Below are 18355 nucleotides of genomic sequence, written 5' to 3' on the forward strand. Positions count from 1 at the left end.
CCAGACCCTCATTCTGGGCCTTGCTGAGAACAGAATCCTGGAGGTGCTGCTGTGTACTGGGGCTCCTGGAACTGTGTGGGTGCACACAGTATCTGGACTTGCGTATCCTACAGGGGGCTCTGATTTCTGTCTCTCTTCCCTTTCCTGTCCACGTATTATGTCCCAAGCACCCACACAGTGCCCTTGCTCTCCTTGCCCCCTGGTAAAGGGTTTGAAGATGAATATAGGGTTTCCTCTGCCCTGGCTTCAAAGATCCTGGCAATAAGAAGAAGGCTCCAAGGGATAAAGGCAACAGAGCTGAGCTTGACAAGCCTGCAGTACCTCCCAACACGGCAGATCCCAGCCCCTATGGAGCAACACCCCCCACCCAATGGGCCCAATGTGGGAGGGGCCGGGAGCAGCAGTGGGTACCTGTGCCCAGGAAAAGCACCTCATAGCGCCCGTCCGCTGCATCCACCTGGTCCACAGCGACGGTGGTGAGGCGGTAGGCGGCGCCTGTGCGGACCACCAGGGGCCGCCGCTGCAGTGGGTACACGGCCTGGTACATGAGCGGGTGGCTACGCATGAAGTTGATCACTTCATCAGGATAGTCCTTGGTGGACTTCATGGATGGTGTGAAGGTTCCACCAGGGCACTGTGGGGGGTAGGGGGCATTAGACACAGGATGCCCGGGGGTGGGGGGCACACTAGACCCGTTAGCTTCAGGAGGGACCTCTATGTTGTCCACACCACCTCCACCCATCCCTCTCCTCAAAACCCCCATCCAAGCTTCTGCTTCCACTCCCTGAGCTCGCTGCAGGCCTTACTCTGGTCAAGGTTCCATGTGGTTAAATCTCACGGCCTCATGTGCTGGCGCTGACACACCCTTTCCACATCCTGGGGCCCTACCCCAATGTCTGGCTGCTCCTCCCAGGCATCCCCTCCCCTCCTGTTCAGAGGATGCAGACCCCGAGGTTCCCTTGAATAGGTACCTTTCCCTTCCCTGATGCTGTTCCCTCTGTCTGGGGTTCAGCCCGTTCCCCAACCTAGCAGCCAATTCTTGGTCCAAGCTTCCAGTCTCTGAGTTTGCCTCTGGGGGAAGCCTGCTGAGCCCAACTCCCTAATCCCAGCTCTGACTCCACGGAAATGCAACTGCCTGCTGCATCTTGCTGGTCTTCAGGCTGCTCCTCTGCTCAGATCCCTGCAGGGGCCCAGGTCACACTAAGAGGTCCCACAGGCCTTGCCGACTGGTGGCCAGCTACGCTGAGCTCCAGCTGGCCTCCCAGCTTTTGCTTTGAAGACTTCTCTCTAACCTTCAGGTCAAAAAACACCACCTCAGAGGGCCCTCACGGAGCAGCCTGCCACACCTTGCTGCCACCTTTGCCCTGGGATCCTGCCTGGCTGCCTTCACAGCCTAATGTGGTATGTAAAGGGAGGTTTTATCCATGTGTTATGGTCCCTCTCCCTATGTGGCTGAGTTCCCTGATGGCAGGGCTGTGTCTGCAGATGGCAAACTCAGATCAGCTTCATAAAGGAAGAAAAGGGAGAGGGGGTTATGGGCTCCTCACCGTGCCAGGTCGTGGGTAGGGCATCTTCCCGGAGAAAGGCATCCACTGATAGTTGGGGCCTTCCTTGTGGGCAAAGGGTCCATTGAAGACCATGCGAATGTCGGCCATGGAGTAGACACACACGGCGGAGCCTCGGAACACAGAGCTGTGGGCAGGGCGAGCAGCTGCTGTGGGCAGGGCAGGCCCAAGGCCCCCAAGCCAGCCCCTACCCCACAGTTCACTGCCAGGCTGGGGTCCTCCACAAGTCACAGCCCCTCAGTCCAGCCATACCCCAACCCTGCTGGTCTGGGCCCCGGCCTCACCCTGACGAGGTAAAGACAGCGTAAATGACCGGGTTCCTCACATCCTGGGTCTGCTGGACAAATACATCCTCTGGGGGGGAGAGGGAAAATGTGCTGGAAGGGCACCTTAGCCAGGAGTCCCAGGGCACACCCACTGAGGTGTCGCCCACCCATGCAGCCTCCATCCCTCTCTTGTAGTAGTCTCAGGCCCCCTCCCGCCTGTCAGGCACTCACGGAGCTCATCGAAGTGGGTCTCAATGCCATCCTCGCCCGGCACGGAGCAGACCAGCCGCGCCTTCAGAAACGTGCTCCACTTGTTGACCAGGCAACAGTGACCACCGTCGTCGTTCTGGCGGAAAGTGGGCAGGGGGCCAGGGCAGGTCAGCTCACTCGCCTCTGGGGCTAAGCTGGTAGAAGCCAGGGCCAGGCCTGGTGAGGGGATGATGCAGGGACACCCCCCCCCGCAGCGCGTACCAGGCAGATGCGCCCAATGCGGGCGTACACGGCGGGGCTCTGTGGGGCCTCTGCTGACCGCTCACGGAAGAAGAAGTAGAGCTTGTCATCGTTGCGCTCCGCGCTGTCGGGGATGAGCTCAGCGTGGATGAACGAAGGGTCTGAGGGCGGGCGGAGGTCAGCGGGGCGAGCCCCTCCTCTGATAGTATCCTTTGCCCCAACAGAATCCTGAGCCGAGCACAGGAACACCCCCAAGGCTTCCCCAGATAAGAAACCCTCCCTCCCCAGCTGGTCACAGAGCTGAAAACCCTCCCGTCCCCAGTCTTCTTGCAGCATCCCAGACACGCCGCCCACCTAAGATCTCGCAGGCTGCGCTCACCATTGAGCCACCGGGAGTTGTACTGATCGGTGCGCATGGCCGTCTGCTTTCCAAGCGTGCGGAAGATGGCTGCGTCAGTGCCCATGAAGTCGATGTACACACCAGCATAGAGCTCCTCGTCTGCAGGGTGGGGGTCAGTCAGGGGGCCTCGCCTGGGCCGGCCCCGTTGCTCCTCTCACACCCCCAGGGCAGAATCTCAGCGGTGGGGTGGGAAAAGTTTAATGACTGGCTCTGGGGGCTCTGGCAGGAGAGGCCGGGATTAAGGGCAACGGTCAGTCTATGCAGTGCAAACACTTCCGCCATGGCCAATTTCAAGCTAACCTGAGGCCCCTGAAGATGAGCTAGCAAGAGCTACCAACACCATCCCGTGTGTCCCACCCCCTGGTACAACAGGCCTAAGTAACCCTGAAGGGCGGCTGACAGTCAACACATAGTAAAGTAATTAGAGGTAATGAATTTTGAGTATTCGTTAGCTTTCTTCTAATTGTGATTTATCTAATTGTAAGTCTATATAATTTAATTTTTAATAATAGCTACATTTAACAATTAGCTCACAAAACTCCTGAAAATTTGATAATCGAGCTGGCTCCAGCGGACCACTCACTCCCCGTCTTCCCTCTCTGAGTCTCCCAGGGCAGGCCCTTTCTCGTCTATCAGATTCCTTGACCTGGGCCTGGCTCTGGGTTCTGCCATCAGGCTGGTGCTGCCTCACTAGCCACAAGGGGGAGGGTAATGCCCACCCCCTGCCCCAGGGGCCTTTTCCAGGCTGGGAAGTGGCACAGTGCCTGGCAGCTGTTCTGAGAGGCAGACTACATTGGGCCGAATGCCAAGGCCAGGGTCAGAGGTGGGCCCGCTTAACCTGTGTGTGGGGGGGGGCAGAACCTCTCCTCAGAGAATAGCGCCCCCCCTACTTTTCCAGACACCTGCCCAGACCAGAGGCACACTCTTCCCAGCTGGTCAGAGGGCCAGAAATCTCCACTGGTGCCTCCTTGTGAGCCACTCTTGGCCTCCCAGACATACCGAGAATGGGGCCACCCCCTTAAACACACCTACTCCAGCCTCAGCTTTTCTTCTCCTGCAGGCAGCCTGAGGGCTCTGGGCTTTGCATGGGCCACACTGTGTGTGCCAGAAAGGGACCCGGCCCACCTCAGCCCCCAGCTGGATGGAAGGTCATGCACCTTGGTGTCCGTCTCTGAGTTCAACACCCAGGTCTGGCTGGGTTCTCCCTTCCCACACCAGGTAGGGCCCATGGGACAAATGCTCATATTCTCTGCCCTGGGGTGAGCATGGCGCCCTATCCCCTGCTGTGGAGGCAGAGGCCACACAATCAGGCTGTAAAACAAGGGAGGGGTGCAGGGCACTCACTGATGAGAGCTGAGGCCGTTTCCAGCTTGGGGTCGTATGGACACTTGCCCTTCCCTGACTCGAGTTTCTCAGGCTCAAGGTAGAAGATGTAATCCTGCAGGGCAGAGTGGGGCTCAGCACCATCCAAGCCGGTCCCACAGCCAAGAAGGACAAGGGTCAGGGATACCCTGAGGCCTCCTTCCCTGCTTGAACACCATCCAGCAGGTCTCCTGGGGCAGGGCTGCGTTGCAGGTTCCATGGTAGGTGCTTCCTGGTCCCAGGTCTCAGGGAAGACCTGGGGATTGAGTCTGGGAGGGCACTGCCTTGCAGGTCTCAAGAGGGACAAGGGGTAGGCTGAGCCTCTGGGCTCAGAAGGACTCTGCCCAGGGCTCCCTCAGGCCACACAGGTACAACTATCTGGGGTGTGGCTGCCTGTCTTGGACCAAGGAGGGGCTGCAGACCTGACCAGGGCAAGGGACCCTGGCTGCGGGATAGGGGTCCTGTCCTTTACCACCAGCCAAGAGGGCTCCAAGATAACTGTGTCCCATGCTTTGTGCCCTATCTGTGGTCCTTGGGACAGACCAAGAGGCCATGCCATTTTCCCTGACCCGTGGGGGAGCCCCCAGGGAAAGCCCTCCAAGATGGCATCTCCCCAGGGAGCCAGGAGTTGAAGGACCCAGCCTGGACCACGCAGAATTCAGTCTCCTGTACCTCCCAGCCCAGCCCTAAAGATGTAGGAAAGAGGATGAAGAAAGCAACAGGACCAGGATGCGCTCACAGGGCCACAGGGGTAAGGTAGGAAGAAGGGAGGGAAAGAGAGGAGAGAGGCTCAAGGCAGGAAGGCGGTGGCAAGTGGCAGGGATGGTAATGGGAAGGTGCACACAGGCCCACTTCTGGTCACACTCTGCACACATGACTTCCTGCACACGTAGGGGCTGCACGCACAGATCGGCATGCATCACTGCTAGCACACGGAGCCCACTGCTCATACCCCGGTCACACACACACAACATATGAGCCCATCCCACTTTGTGGCACTCACCGCCATGGACAAACGCTCAAGTGACCACATGCTCTGTCATTCACCGGCAGCCCCTGCCCCCTTGCCCGCCCCTGCCCAGCCCCAGCTCCCCTAGCTCAGCCCTGGGATTTGAGTACTGAACAGACTGCTCTGCCCTTCCCACCCCAGGGGAGGACAGCCCCAAACATGTGCCTATCAGATGATCCATGGGAAGTGTGGGGCAAGGGTCCCTGAGAGCCACGTGTCAGACTGTGTACCCTGGCCATGTTCCTGCTCTGGGTGCTGAGTGAGGTGTGGGTTAAGAGGGCATGTGTGTGTGTGCACCCAAGGATTGCTGGTGTATGCTCAGCCTATCTGCACATGTGTTCTGAGTGGCTGAGGCACAGCTGTCTCCTGGGCTCCTGTTCTTCCCACCTGGTGGCTTCATGATTTCTTGCCTGCATGAGTCACACTGAGGCTGATGCGGATCCATCTGGGAAAGACTTCAGAACCTGAGGGAACTGCAGGGGCAGGGGTGGGAATGGGGGACAGGGAGACAGAGGGAAGCCCCTAGGGAGGCTGGCCTGGGATGCAGGTTCCTGGATGGAAGGCCAGGCTCAGGGTGAGTTCAGTTCAGGGGAGTGCTGCCTGCTGAGGGCCATGGGGGATAAGGCCCACCTGGCGTGGGGCCGTGGGCGTCGGGTGGAGGGCACCATCCGTAGCTCTGCTGCCTCGGCCTCTGACCACCTGCATCTGGGTCCATGGTGTGGCCTGAGGAGACGAGGAACAGGGATTAGAGCTGGGGGTGGCAGGGGCTGGGGGAGCGGGCTTGGGCTGCCAGACTCTCACACCACACGCACAAGGCACACACATTAACACACAGGCCCCCAGAGTACACGTGTGCATGCACACACACACTGGCTTAGAGCCCGCCTGCACATACTTGTGCCCCTGAGGCTCAACTGCTCTCACACATGCCCCATGAGGTCACACCAGCTCACATACATGCCCACATGGAAATGGTAAAGGGCAGAAGCAGGTAGGGTGGGGCAGAACTGGGCAGAAGCAGCTCTTCCTAACCCCTGGGCCTGGGGGAGAAAGTCAGCTCTCCCCAAGGCCACGTGGCTGTACCTCCTGGTGCTAAGGCCACTGCTTGGCCCTCTGGCTTAGCTGCAGGGACATGGGCCACAAGCAAAGCCAAAAGAACTGTTGCCACATATGGAGCGAGAGCTTACTATGTGCCAGGCACAGTGCTAAGAGCTTTGGGAGCATTAGCTCACTGCCTCCTCCTGACACCAACCTGTGAGAAAGGCAGCTGTCAGCCTCAATTTCAGGGGAGAAAACTGAGACTAAGACAGGTGAGAAGAGTCACTGGCCCAAGACACAGGATCCCATCAGGACTCTGGAAAGTGGGCACAGTGGAGGTGGCACAGGGCCAGGCTGGATGTGGCTTACCTGGGCACGGCGGCCTCGGTTCACATAGGTGCACATGGGGTTGTAGGCGCCTGTCCCGCACACGTATAGGTGTGTTCGGTTCCAGGGCTGGATAAGCCTGACGAAGTTCCCGCACTCGCCCTGAGGCCAGAGGGAGAGCCATGGAAAGGCTCAGATGCCTGGCTGGCCCCGTTCCCTCCCTGGGGTCACCTGGGCCCCCCACCCCACCTGCAAACTCCACCGCACTCACGTTGCCATCCTTGCCTGAGAGCACGCACTCCTCAATGCGTTGGGGGGAGGCTGCCCAGTGGATCTGCCAGACAGGGGGGTCAGAGGGTGCAGCCCTGGGTTCCCATTTCCCGCCTCCCACTCCACCCCTCTACGCCCACCCTTACAATAAGGGGCTCGCGGTTGATGTCGTGCAGGTCCAGGGACAGCACGTAGTCCTTGCTGCCCACGTACATGCGGTCGTGGTCCTCGTCCTTGAGCAGGATGCGGTAGTCAGTTGTGTTGAGCAGGAAGTTAAAGAAGTGGGCAGTGCCTGTGGCCTTAAGCTCTGCAGGTGGAGGGTAAGGTCGCAGTTAAGACTCTCAGAGACCATCTAGCCATACAGTCTTTGACAGAGGGGAGATGAGGACCGTGTACTTTCCCTAGGGACCCTGTCCCACCCTTCCCCTACACCCCAGCTTCTGCTCCCAGGCCCACTGAGCTCTCTCTCCAGTCCCTGCCCAGTCTGGGGAGAAGAAAGTGGGACATATGGGCAGACCAGGGAAGGGGCCACACCCTAAGCTAAACCCCCGAATCCTGGGCAGCCCCAGCCAGTCTGTGGGTCCCAGTGAAAGGGCGGTGGGTGTGGGCCAGGATGTAGGATGGCATCAAAGCCAGCTCAGGGTGGGGCTGGCTTCCCACAGGGACCTAAAGGGTTAATGAGCAGGTGGGGGTGGGAGACAGACACAGCCAGGAGAGCCCAGACACTGGCATGGAGCCCTGCTGCCCTGCCCTCACCCCCATGGAGAACCAGACTGAGGGAAAAGCTGGCACACAGCAGGTCCTGAACTTGTCTGAAGCAGGTTAGCCAGGAAGACCCTGCTGGAGCCATGCTGTCCCACACAACATCCCACACTCAGGGATGTGGTCTCTGAGTGGAAGGGGTCTAGGATTCAGAAGCACAAAGTAGCTCCACGTAGAAGACCCAAGCTGGCTCCAGAACCTGGCAGGGTTGCTAATGGTGGAATTCTTAGGCCGCTTTGAATCAACCAGGAACAGTCATTCCCAAGGAGAGAGGATCTCCCTGTTGTGCGGCAGAGTCCCCAGGGCTGGGGGCAGGGCCCAGCTGGGTCCTCAGTTTTCTCTTTGTGGGCTGCACCTTCTGAGCAGCCTTGGCCTTTATACCCTTAGGTTGCTGGGGACAAGTCCCCTTCCTAGGGATGAAGGACAGGAGGGCGCTTGGCCAGTGGCAGACAAGGGACTCCAGGAAGCTTGGGAACGTGGCTCTGGAGGGGAAAGCTGAGGGGCTCCCTTGGCAAGCCCCTCCTCCATCTCCCTCCCCCCTCAGCTATTTTTAGTTCAGCAGGAGAGGGAGGATTATAATGAGGGTGATGAATATTCACAAGTACAGGGGGCTTGAGATGGCAGCACACAGAAGAGCACATGCATATATACTCGTGACCTACTCACCAAGGGGATCACACGCGGCACAGCACCCCTCCCCACACCTGCAACCCATTTTACAGATGACTCTATCAAGGAGGAGGCCTGGGTCTGGCACCTGGAGAGTAAAACAGCTGGGGTCTGAAGCCCTGCACTCAGCTGAAGATGGGGCCAGCAGGCTGCTCTGTCCCATCAGTCAAGGTCACACTCTCCCTTCAGGGCAACTCTCCTTGACTGGCCCGATTGACCCTATGTGCTGTGAACCCGGGAGCAGGGCTCAAGGGATTTTGAGAGCAGCTCCAGGATGGGCCAAGATGGGTATGCAGGGTAGTTAAGGTAGATTGGGGTCAGGGGGCTCCCAGAGCAGACCTGGAGCTCATGTCTGATACCAGAACCTCACCCTGAGGGGCTGGAGGCAGGGAAAAGCCCTGCCCTGCCCAAACTCTATGTAGCTACAAGGGAATACAGGTGATGACCTTGGCCAACCACTGGGACACTGGGACACAGGGACGCTGGGACGCTGAGGGATCAAAGGGCCGATCCCTGCCTGGCCACAGCCTCACCGCCTGTCCAGCGGCGCCTCTGAAGTCCTGGGCAGGGTAGCCCAGGCACCTGTCCTGCACCTGTTGTTGGGTCACTCGGAGTCCCCTGCCTGACCACCCAACCATAGTGACAACAGGAAAGTAAACACTCCCCTACCCCCATTGCTGGGAAGTGGCCAGAGAGGAAGTGGAGCTGCCAGTGGAGCACCCCCACAAGATGGGACAGCCCGCCAGGGGTTATTTATACTCTGGCTGGGGGCATGGCCTTGGCGATGCCCTTACCCATCCCACTGGGCGAGGGGACACTTTGGGGACAATGGAGGGGAGAAGGTAGAGGCTCAAGTGGGCACCTTCAGACAAAGGCCTTGGGGGTGGGGGAAGCTCCAGACATATACCCTCTAGGGACACATAATCCCTGTCCAGCCTCGGGTTTCTATAATGCAGACCCTCCCCCTCTGCTATGCCATGACTCCCTGGGCCTCAGCCTCCAACCTGGGCCCAAAGCCCCAGCACTCCCAGCTCCTGATCTTTCTGTGAGCAAGGCAGAGCAGGGATCATTCAACAGATGAGGAAACCTAGACAGGGGCAGACTAGCTTGATCTGATATCCTGCTTCTCAATTCTCTACCCTGCCCACCCCCAAGTCTGTCCCTGGGAGACGGTGGGGGTACGGGGAGTCATAAGCACCCACTACATGCAAAGTCACATGTTCACAGCATGTGAGTCACAGATGAAGACATAACTGCACGGAGAAAGGAAGCTACGTGCGGGGCGGGTGGGGTTCACACCCAGGTCCACGGCCTTGGGGCTAAGGGAGCAGGAGGCCCAGAAGAAGCCAGCCCCGCTGGTGACTGCCTGCGACAGGGCCAAGGCCGGAAGGTGACTCGCCCTCCATCAACTGGGCGTGTGATTCAGGACCCTTGGGACCTCCCAGCAGCCATGGGATGTGGCGTCAATGGGTTTGTCGTCACAGGACATGATACTTTGGTCACTGTGGAAACTGGTGGGAGGGGAGCCCCACGTGGATATTTGGGGTGGGGAAGGGATAGAACTGAGGGTCAGGAATCCTAAGTTATGGCTTGGGCTACTGGCCTGGGATTTATGGCCCCATCTGGGACAAGTTGGCTCTCTGAGTCTCACTTTCCATTTGAGGAACTGGGTCAGGGCAGGGTTAGGCAAGAGGATCAGAGCCTTGGCTAGCTCTGCCTACCCTCCTCTGATACCTGTAGGGTCAGCAGGGACCAGTTCCTTTCCATCCCTGGGTACCCTAAGGGGTAGGGACTTGGGCCAAGGAGAACTGGAGGCTCAAGGGGGCATCAGTTGGGGGCAGGTCATGTCCTAAGGCATGTCCTCTGTTCTCGCCCCTGCCTCACTTGTCCCAGGCCTGGATCTGGTGGCAGGAGTAAAACCCCTCCCCCATCTCCATGGCAATATGGAGCAGGGGGCTGCAACCCATGTGAGGGTTCTGTGGGTACCAAGGCTTGGGCCTGGATAAACTCTGACCTCCAGGCCAAGGTGTGGGAGGCAGTGGGCCTGGGTGACACTTCCTGGGAAGGGCTCCCTGCCCCCATATCCTCACCCAGCCTGGGCACATCCGGGAAGGCTTTTCCCGTCATTAGGAAGGAAGAGCCTTTTCTGGCATCAGACACCTCATTTCCGCAGTTGTTTCCAGCCTGTAGCACTTCCCCATGGCTATTAGACACTCAGGGTCCTGGTCCAAAATGGCCTGGCAAAGGTCCAGAGGCAGGAACATTCTCAGTACACAGGGGGCTTAACCCTGGGGGAGGATCTCTGTTTTCCCATCTTTGAGAAGCAGCTGATATGCCTCACTCTAAAGGAGGTTGGAGATGGGGACAGGCACTCAGGAGGTGGGTCTACAGCCCTCAACCCAAGAACCTGAGTGGGCGGCCCCCTACCCCCTGCTGCCTGTTTCCAGGACACCAGGTCGGCCACCACTGAGGCAGGGGCTGCTACAATAAGGACAGTCTTGGAGCAGAGGTTGGTGCCCCACCCCCTTGGTTACAGTCCCACAAAGCACCAGGCCTTGACTGACAGCGGTGACTCCCCCTTGCTTGCTGGGTCCTGGGAAGGTGATGGACAGGCCCCTTCAGCCTAGCCCTGACCTCTGGCCTTGTGTGGGTTGGTGCAGCCCTAATCCCTGAGCTGAAGAGAAATGGGATTGGGAGGGTGCCTGGCCAGGGTCTTTGTCAGTGCTTCATTGCTAGAAAGACAGACCTCCTGCCTTTCTGAGGAGTCTGAACTGGATAAGGATGGGGTGGCAGTGGTGGCAGGGACCAGACAGTCCCTCCTGGACATTCCTGCGGGTTCTGGGGAGAGGTGGTCCCCCAGTCCCTTAATCACTCTCCCAAAGCTGTGAGGGGCCTTAGAGGAGGGCCCCAGAGGAAGGCCCCAAGCCTGGGCTGGCCCGCAGGCTCCCTGCCTAATCCTCTTTTAATGAGCGGCCAGCCTGAAGGTCTCAGGCCCCGTGCAGAGCCCCGCACCCCTGGGGGCCGCAGCCAGGCTGAGCCGGGGGGCAGGGCAGCTGAAAGCCTTTCACACACCTTTCCCCTTTTCAGAGCACAAGTCTGCCTCATACTCCAACACCCAACCTCTGACCGGGCCAACCAGGGCTGGGGGCATCTGCAGGAAGTTCAACCAAGGTGACACCTGCCTTGTGCTCCCATGGACCCTCTCTTTGGTATTAACCATTTGCTCAGGTGCAGGTCCCACATGGGGTTGGTGCTCAGAAGCCTGTCACTGCTGAACTGGGGCTTGGCTTCCCCAGTCGCTTTTTACTATTGGATATACTGGATGGGATTCCCTAGGAACAAGACTCAGGTTTGCCAAGGGCTTAAGACACCCCTCCCCTGGGTAAAGCCCCAGGCTCCTCAATACCTATCCCCCATCATCATCACCTCTGGGCTGCAGGTCTCCAGACTGGAGACCTAGGGGCCTCCCCAGGAGCCATGTGCCCCCGCCCCCTTCCCCCCCAGGCAGGTGAACCAGGTCGGTGCCAACAAAACCAATTACAGCCGCTCTCACCCAATTAGCAACTAATTATGGCCTCGTAGCCCATTCAACATAATTAACATGTAAATGACTCGGCGTGTTTATATTCAATAACCGCTCAGATTGAATTTAATTTAAATGTCTGAACTGGGGACCTAGTTACCGTATTTCACCACCTAGAGCTGCCACTTCCTGGGACACGTCCGCTCCCCCACGGAGCAGGAGGGAGAGGGAGCCAAGGACAGAGTCAAGAGGCATCAACGCGGGTAGGGAGAAGGCAGCAGAAAGACCTCAAGGTAGTGGGGCAGACGACACTACACTGGCCCAGCCCTGGCTTAGATATCCCAAATGCTGGCAAAGGTAGGGATGGTTGCAATGCCCACATTCCTGGTGTGCCTCTCCCAGGGGTGCAGGGAAGTGATGAGGCTCGAAGAGTCCCCAGCAGGACCCTCAAGATAGGGAATCTTCTGGTATGACGGGCCCCATCCTAAAGGCTACTGTAAACATCTTGGCTGTTCAGTAAACACCAAGCCCGAGCTGGAGCCACCCAGCTGGGCTAAAGCTCTGCTGGACCCTCCCCTCCTGCTTTGGGGGTTGGGGCTTGGGGTCTGGGGCAGGCAGGCAGGCCCAGGCCTGCTGTTCCCACGCCCGTTCCGCCCCAGCGCCCACCTGCTCCGCCCAAGTAGAGACAGGCTGGGGGCACAGGCTGGGGGCTCCTCAAACCAGAAGCTGGAAGGAGCAGTAGGGTCACTCCCTAGCACCTGCAGCCTGGAAGGAGAGGTTCCACACTGTCCCCTCCAGCACTGCCCAGTGGCTTTTGACCTTTCTGTCCTACTTGGTAGGGCCTCTCCCTCCTTGGTGCCTCCACTGTCCTACCTGCCCTCATGCCCCAGCAGCATCTGACCCGTCAGACTCAGGGCCGGTGCTCAGGCTCTGGGAGGTTCTGCATGGGTTGCCTGCCTGAGAAAACACTTCTGGGCAGTCACTGGCTGGGTAGAGGTCAGAGCCCCAGCCTGGCCTGTGAAGGACATGGTATGGTTAAGGGGTCTGGTCTGGAGGGGAAGGAGAGCAACTCATACAGAAATGTGCTCCCAAGAAAGCTTAGAGGGGATGGGAAGAGGAGGTTGGTCCTGAGGGGGAGAGCTGCACTTTCTCAGGTAGGGAGAGTGAAATGGCGGTTCTGTGCTTCCAGCTCCAGGCCCACCCCTCCTCCCACATTCCAGACCTGGCCCGGAAACCCCACACTCCTTCCTCTGCCACCTCCTCCTCTCCGTGACTGCAAAAGACAACAAACTCTCCATGGCTCATTTACTCCGATAAATCACCCAGATGGACAGGCCAGGATGGGACCGACAGGCTGGTGGGTGTTGGGGCACTCCCCCTGACCAAGGGCCCAACCCCCACCTCTGCTGCCCTCCTCGGATTCCCAGGGTCCCTGCAGCAACTGACCGTCACCCACCCAGAGATTCCCAAGATGCCCCAGACATTCTGATGGGGAAGACGCGGCACACAGCAGCAGATGCCAGCTCTGGATCAGCCTCAGAGGACGCAGTGAGACCGGGTGAGGAGCCCAGCGAGCACCCACGCAGGTCTGGTGCTGAGACAGGATGGTGTGGATCAAAATGGCAGGCAGGGCCAGCCCTAAGCAGAGGTCTCCTGGAATGCTCCCCACTGAACCTCAAGTGGTGCAGGGAGTCCACAAGGCCCCAAGTTCTAGCCCCTGCCCTGCCAATTGTAGCGTGTGACTCAGAAGTCACCAGAAGCCAGTCATGCTGGCTGACCAGAAGATATGCAATTCCGTGGACTCTGCCCATGGAGGGAAATGAGGGCATCAGCACTGATTGCCAAGTGGGAAGGACCAAGGTCCTTGGCTAGGAGCAGAGACCTCAGAGGAAAGAGTATGTCCAGGTAGGAAGGCAAGGAGGGGGTAGGGTAGTGATGGGCGGGGAGGAAGGAAGGTAGAAGAGTGGGGGGGGGGTGCCTGGCTAACCCCATAGGCTTCCCATGTCCAGTGCCTGGGTGGTGCCTGGAGGGTCCAGTTTTGCTTGGGCTGCCCCTGACCTGCACAGAGATGCGCCAGAGAGCCAGTGGTTTACCTGCGGCCCCAGTGAGAACACAAGGCAGCTTAGTTGAGGTCCCTTTCCCATACAGCCTGGCCCCCCAGGTCCTAGTCCAGCAATCCCAGTCCAGACCCCATTCCTTGCTGTGACAGGACCAATGGTCAGCGTCTAGAGCCCAGGAGGCCTTTGGTGACTAGAGCAGCTTTCACCCTCTCCCTGGGGCTGCTTGGCAGGGGGTGGAGGGGTTTGGGATGGGTGGCAGGCCTGCCAAACTCAGTTATCCACGTGAGCCAGGCTTTGGATTCAGACTACAGCCTGCTGGCATCCAGGCCTCTGGCATGGGCCCTCTTGCTATTTCTAAGAAAAATGCAGCAGGAATTCTTTCTGCTTCTCCAAGACTCTGGGACAGCACCAGGAGCAGCCGGGAAAACACGCTCTCAGCCTGTGTAGATGCACAAGTGAGTGCGCCAAGTCTTGCCACCTCTACAGCAAGCTACAGCAGGGGCTAGAGCAGCATTAGTGAAGGGGGCCATTGCAGCAGGCCATGTGCCCCAACCAGGCTGGGGTGCTTATCTCAGGGAAGCCCCTCAGAGGCTCCACTCTCCACCTGGTGCATCTCTACCACTGGATTTTTTTTTCACAATACATTTTTATTACTTCTGCCATGAGAGTTACTAAAGCTTAAAAACCACAAGGAGAAAATCCCAACTCTACATCCTAGTACTAAAAGCAAGACCTCATCCAGCATCTTGCCCTTTCTTCTAAGCACTGCACCACCCACATCTCTGCTCTTATTCTTCCCTCTCCCACAATCTCCCTTTCTCTCCAGCAGCCTCCTCCTCCATGAAGCCTGCCTAGATGCTGTTGGTAGGAATTCTCCTCCTAGCCCCACTCCACCCCAAAGGCTCAGGGTCTCTACTGCTATCCTTTCCAAACACTGTCTCTGTCACCAGAGGTGAGACTTTCGCAGGGATGAGGCTGTGTGTGACTCTTCAGGACATCCTCCCAGATCAGCTCTGCCACTGTCAGCATGTCCCTGGCTATTGAGACTTCCTCCATCTGGGCAGTAACCACACTCACACAGTGAGATCCCGCCCACCTCCCCGACAACCCAATGAAGTTGGTGACCATTCTTATTTCCATTTTACAGATGAGGCAGCAGGAACACAGAGAGAAGTTAATTACCCAAGGTCTATCCACAGCTAGGATGTAAGCAAAGCAGCCTGAGACACTGGGATGCTGCTTTCATGGGGCCACTGCCATCTCTACTTTACACAGGAGGAAATCAGGGCTTGGAGAGGCTACGCCACCCACTTGTCTGAGGTCACACCACTGACGAGGGTAGAATCAGGGTTTGTCTGCCTTCAGGGCCAGCACTTTCAACCATCATTACCTCTGCATTACACCAAATTTAAGTGCCCCATTCCCTGCCCTGGGTGAGGACCTGGAGGCCTCTCAGGAGTCAGGGGCCAGGTACCCCTGGCCCTGCAGCCACCCCTGGGCCATTACCACCTCTGGAGGGGACACAGGGTCGGAGGGCATGCAAACACAGGTGCAGACACCCAAAAGCCCACTCGGAGGCTCACAGCCTCCTAGCCACATGGTAAAAGATGCCTTTATAGGCCAGGACGAGATTTTTATCTTAGCGGTTTCTCTTTAAATTCTTTACGATTACAAAGCAGCGGGGGCTGCCAAGGAACATGATTTACTCCTTGAGCATGCACCAGCTCCTCGCTCAGTGCCAAGGGAAGCTGGAGCCAGGGAAGGAGGGGCAGGCATTGTGCCAGGGAACCAGAGACAAGGCCTGTGCTGCTGAGGCCCAGCTGGTGGTGGTCCCGTCTGAAGCTTGGTTGGACCTGGAAAGACCCCAGCTGAAGGCCCCAGCCACTGCCAACCCAGGCTGGGCCTCAGGCAGGTTATCAGGCAGGCACAGGAACCCTGCCTCCACTCTCTCCAAGGCTCAATTCCTGGCCAGCTGGTGGGGGAGCAGCCCTCAGGATCGCCCCACTGCTGAAACAGCCATTTCCAAAGTCCTTCCTCACGAGTGAGGTGGCTCCCAGGCTCCTATTTCTAGGAAAACGGAAATCCCAAATGCAGGGATCTGGGCTCGAGTTCATGCTTTGGATCTTCCTTCCTCCCACATCCTGGCTCACCCTGGAACACCCACCCTCCCTGTTTTGCCAGTTCCAAACCCCATCTGACCCCTGCCCAGATCCCTGGAGCCAGCCCTGGCCTCAAAGCTCCTGGGCCCTCCCCCCAACTCTCCCCTACCCACTTCCCAATCCCTGCCCAGGGATTCTGCAATCTGAGACTCAATGTCTTAGTTGGCTGGCCAGAGAACCCCTGGGGGGCAAGCGGGCTAGTCTTCTACCTCTCCAGACCCCCTTTCCCCTCAGACAGGCCTGGGGACAATGCTCCATGGGGACTTGCAGGGAACTTCTGCCTCAACCCACATTCACACCACTACCCCCATACAGGTGAAGTCAATGTGCTGTGATCCTCTGAACTGCATTATTTCCAAACAAGGAGTCCTGTCAACTGTGGTCCTCCGATGCCACATGTAAATGATGTGAATGGTGGCACTGTCCTTCAACATTAGCCCCAGAGGTTCAGAGGCCATGCTGAGGTGGCAGGGGGTGAGGGGGCTGGGCAGTGATCAGTGTCCACCCAGTCACCCTCCACCTATGGAACATCCTTCTTCCCTGAGCAAGCCAGTTATACCCAGAGTTGAAGAGGGTTTGAACCCTAGAGCTACCCTGAACATAGGAACTCTTTCTTCTCTTGGGGCCCTGGTTTTCCCATCTCTGAAATAAGGGGTCTTCATAGAGGACCATGCAGAGTGGAGGAGCTGGGGTGATCAAAGGCTGGATTAGGCAAACTCAAGGGCTGCTGCTTCAGTGGTCAGAGGGGAAAAGGAGACTGCCCAGTGCAACCAGTGCCCTTTCCACGGGAAATGAGGCTGGGAAGGCTCCCTTAGGGCTTGGGAGACCATGATTTATTAGTCACCAGAGGTTCCTATTATTATTTTTATTATTTCCATCTTTCCTGACCTCCTCTGGTAAGGAGAACTTCTGCTCCCTCCCTGCTCCTGCCTCAGTTTCCTCAGTGTCCAGCCCCTCATGTCATTACAAAATCCCTTTCCTCCACTAACCACCTCATGGCCTCAAGTCTTGGCCAAATCCAGCCCAAACAGCTGGCTGCCCAGAGTTGCAGGGGTTGGGGGAGGGAAGGGGGGCTTCCTGGGAAAAAGTAAACACTCCCTGAGTGGAACAAAGGGCCTGGTGGAGACCTTACACCTCCCTGCTGCTGCCAGGAGGCTGTGGCCCCAAGCCTGGAGCCTGTCAAGGGCAAGGCCAGTGCTGCTTGGGGCCAAGTGGTGTTTGGGAAGGGGGGGTCTTCTCCCCACCTTCTCCAGAGACTCTGGGGTAGAGGAGACCTGGGCCAGGCATGGATAAGTGAAAGAAAGAGGGTCCTGCTACCCAGGCTCTCTAGCCCCAAGCATCCAGGAGCTCTCAGGAAAGAATATCTTATCTGCTCCTGGAAATCTTTCTCACCTAAGCCCTCACTTTTGTCTGCCCAGGGCCGTGCTGCTGACAGAAGCTCAGGAGATGCTCCATAGGAGCACCCTTCCCCCCAGTCTGAACCCCGGGTCCTTCTTCCCTCAGGCCCTACTGGCTCACTAGACCTGACCGGGGTACCCAGGCGGATGGGCGGGCAGGAGCTCAAGCCTGGCCCAGTTCCTGCTTTTGTTCCTTTATCTGCGCTGGGCAGCACAGCCCCTCATACCAGCACCTCTGGCTTGGAGGGTCTGGTCCAACCCATGCCAGAACTGGCACCTCTCAGCTGTGGCATGACCCAGGGTTGGGGAGGGGATGCCTGGTGTGCCAGCTGCTGTATCCATCCAAAACACAGACAGAGAAACTGAAGTACAGAGCCAGAGTAGCTACCAGTGCTTCTGAGAGTAGCCCTCTCTGTGCCCCTTGTGCATACCTCAGAAAGAGAAGCACACCCCACCCTCTTCCGAGTTCCTGGCCTGGCTGTGGGATCCCAATTTCTCTGTACTCACTCTAGAAACACTAGGCAAAAGCACATGAATAACTGAGACCATCTAGTATGCAGAATGCACAAGACCTGGTGCCTAGTAGGTACTTAGCTCCCAGGTGGCACTGCCAAGCCACGCGTCCACTGTCCTTTCATCGAGCTTGACTGTGAGCTCAGGGCCTGGCGTACAGTAGGTACCTAAGTACCTATTTCCACTGAAGTGATGCCTAAGCCTAAAACTAGGACACAAGGTCATGCTGGGAATGGGGGAGGTTACTTGAGGGAGAGGAACCTGCACGTGCAAAGGCACAGAGAGCCCTGTGATGGGGCTGCCCCAGGCATCCTGCAGCCCCACCCTGGGCCGCGTCAGCACCGCAGGCTGGCACCAGCCCAAGAGGCGAACTGGGTTTTTAGTCACCGCGGGTGTTGGCTTCAGAGCTAATTGAGAGGGAATCGACCTGACACTCTGTGGGCACCGGCAAGGCCAGGACGCTGGGGTTCTATTTCTGGTCTTGCTTCTGCCTCTTGCCTGACCTTGGCCCTGCCCTTGCCTGAGCCTCGATTTCTCTCTCTGGAAAACAGGAACAAAAGCCATTGCCCTTTTGCCTCTGGAGGT

At 58.0% G+C, this 18355-nt stretch overlaps 1 protein-coding gene across 5 annotated transcripts in view; it reads right to left on the reverse strand.

Annotated features, from left to right (window-relative positions):
* Nucleotides 1-18355, reverse strand: part of SEMA3F (semaphorin 3F) — a 40794-nt gene that overhangs the window by 3491 nt on the left and 18948 nt on the right. For 4 of the 5 annotated variants that reach the window (XM_077129241.1, XM_077129240.1, XM_077129244.1 and 1 more), the window contains 11 exons: nucleotides 6834-6994; nucleotides 6689-6751; nucleotides 6460-6579; nucleotides 5683-5775; nucleotides 4026-4119; nucleotides 2661-2780; nucleotides 2303-2442; nucleotides 2063-2177; nucleotides 1850-1919; nucleotides 1548-1692; nucleotides 412-634 (listed from right to left, as the gene is read on the reverse strand). In XM_077129241.1, the coding sequence (XP_076985356.1) occupies nucleotides 412-634; nucleotides 1548-1692; nucleotides 1850-1919; nucleotides 2063-2177; nucleotides 2303-2442; nucleotides 2661-2780; nucleotides 4026-4119; nucleotides 5683-5775; nucleotides 6460-6579; nucleotides 6689-6751; nucleotides 6834-6994 (1344 nt within the window). The remainder of the gene's footprint in view (nucleotides 1-411; nucleotides 635-1547; nucleotides 1693-1849; nucleotides 1920-2062; nucleotides 2178-2302; nucleotides 2443-2660; nucleotides 2781-4025; nucleotides 4120-5682; nucleotides 5776-6459; nucleotides 6580-6688; nucleotides 6752-6833; nucleotides 6995-18355) is intronic. The other variant, XM_077129242.1, reaches the window with a different exon arrangement.

Source organism: Tamandua tetradactyla, chromosome 15 (genome assembly GCF_023851605.1).
Source record: "Tamandua tetradactyla isolate mTamTet1 chromosome 15, mTamTet1.pri, whole genome shotgun sequence".
NCBI lineage: Eukaryota > Metazoa > Chordata > Mammalia > Pilosa > Myrmecophagidae > Tamandua > Tamandua tetradactyla.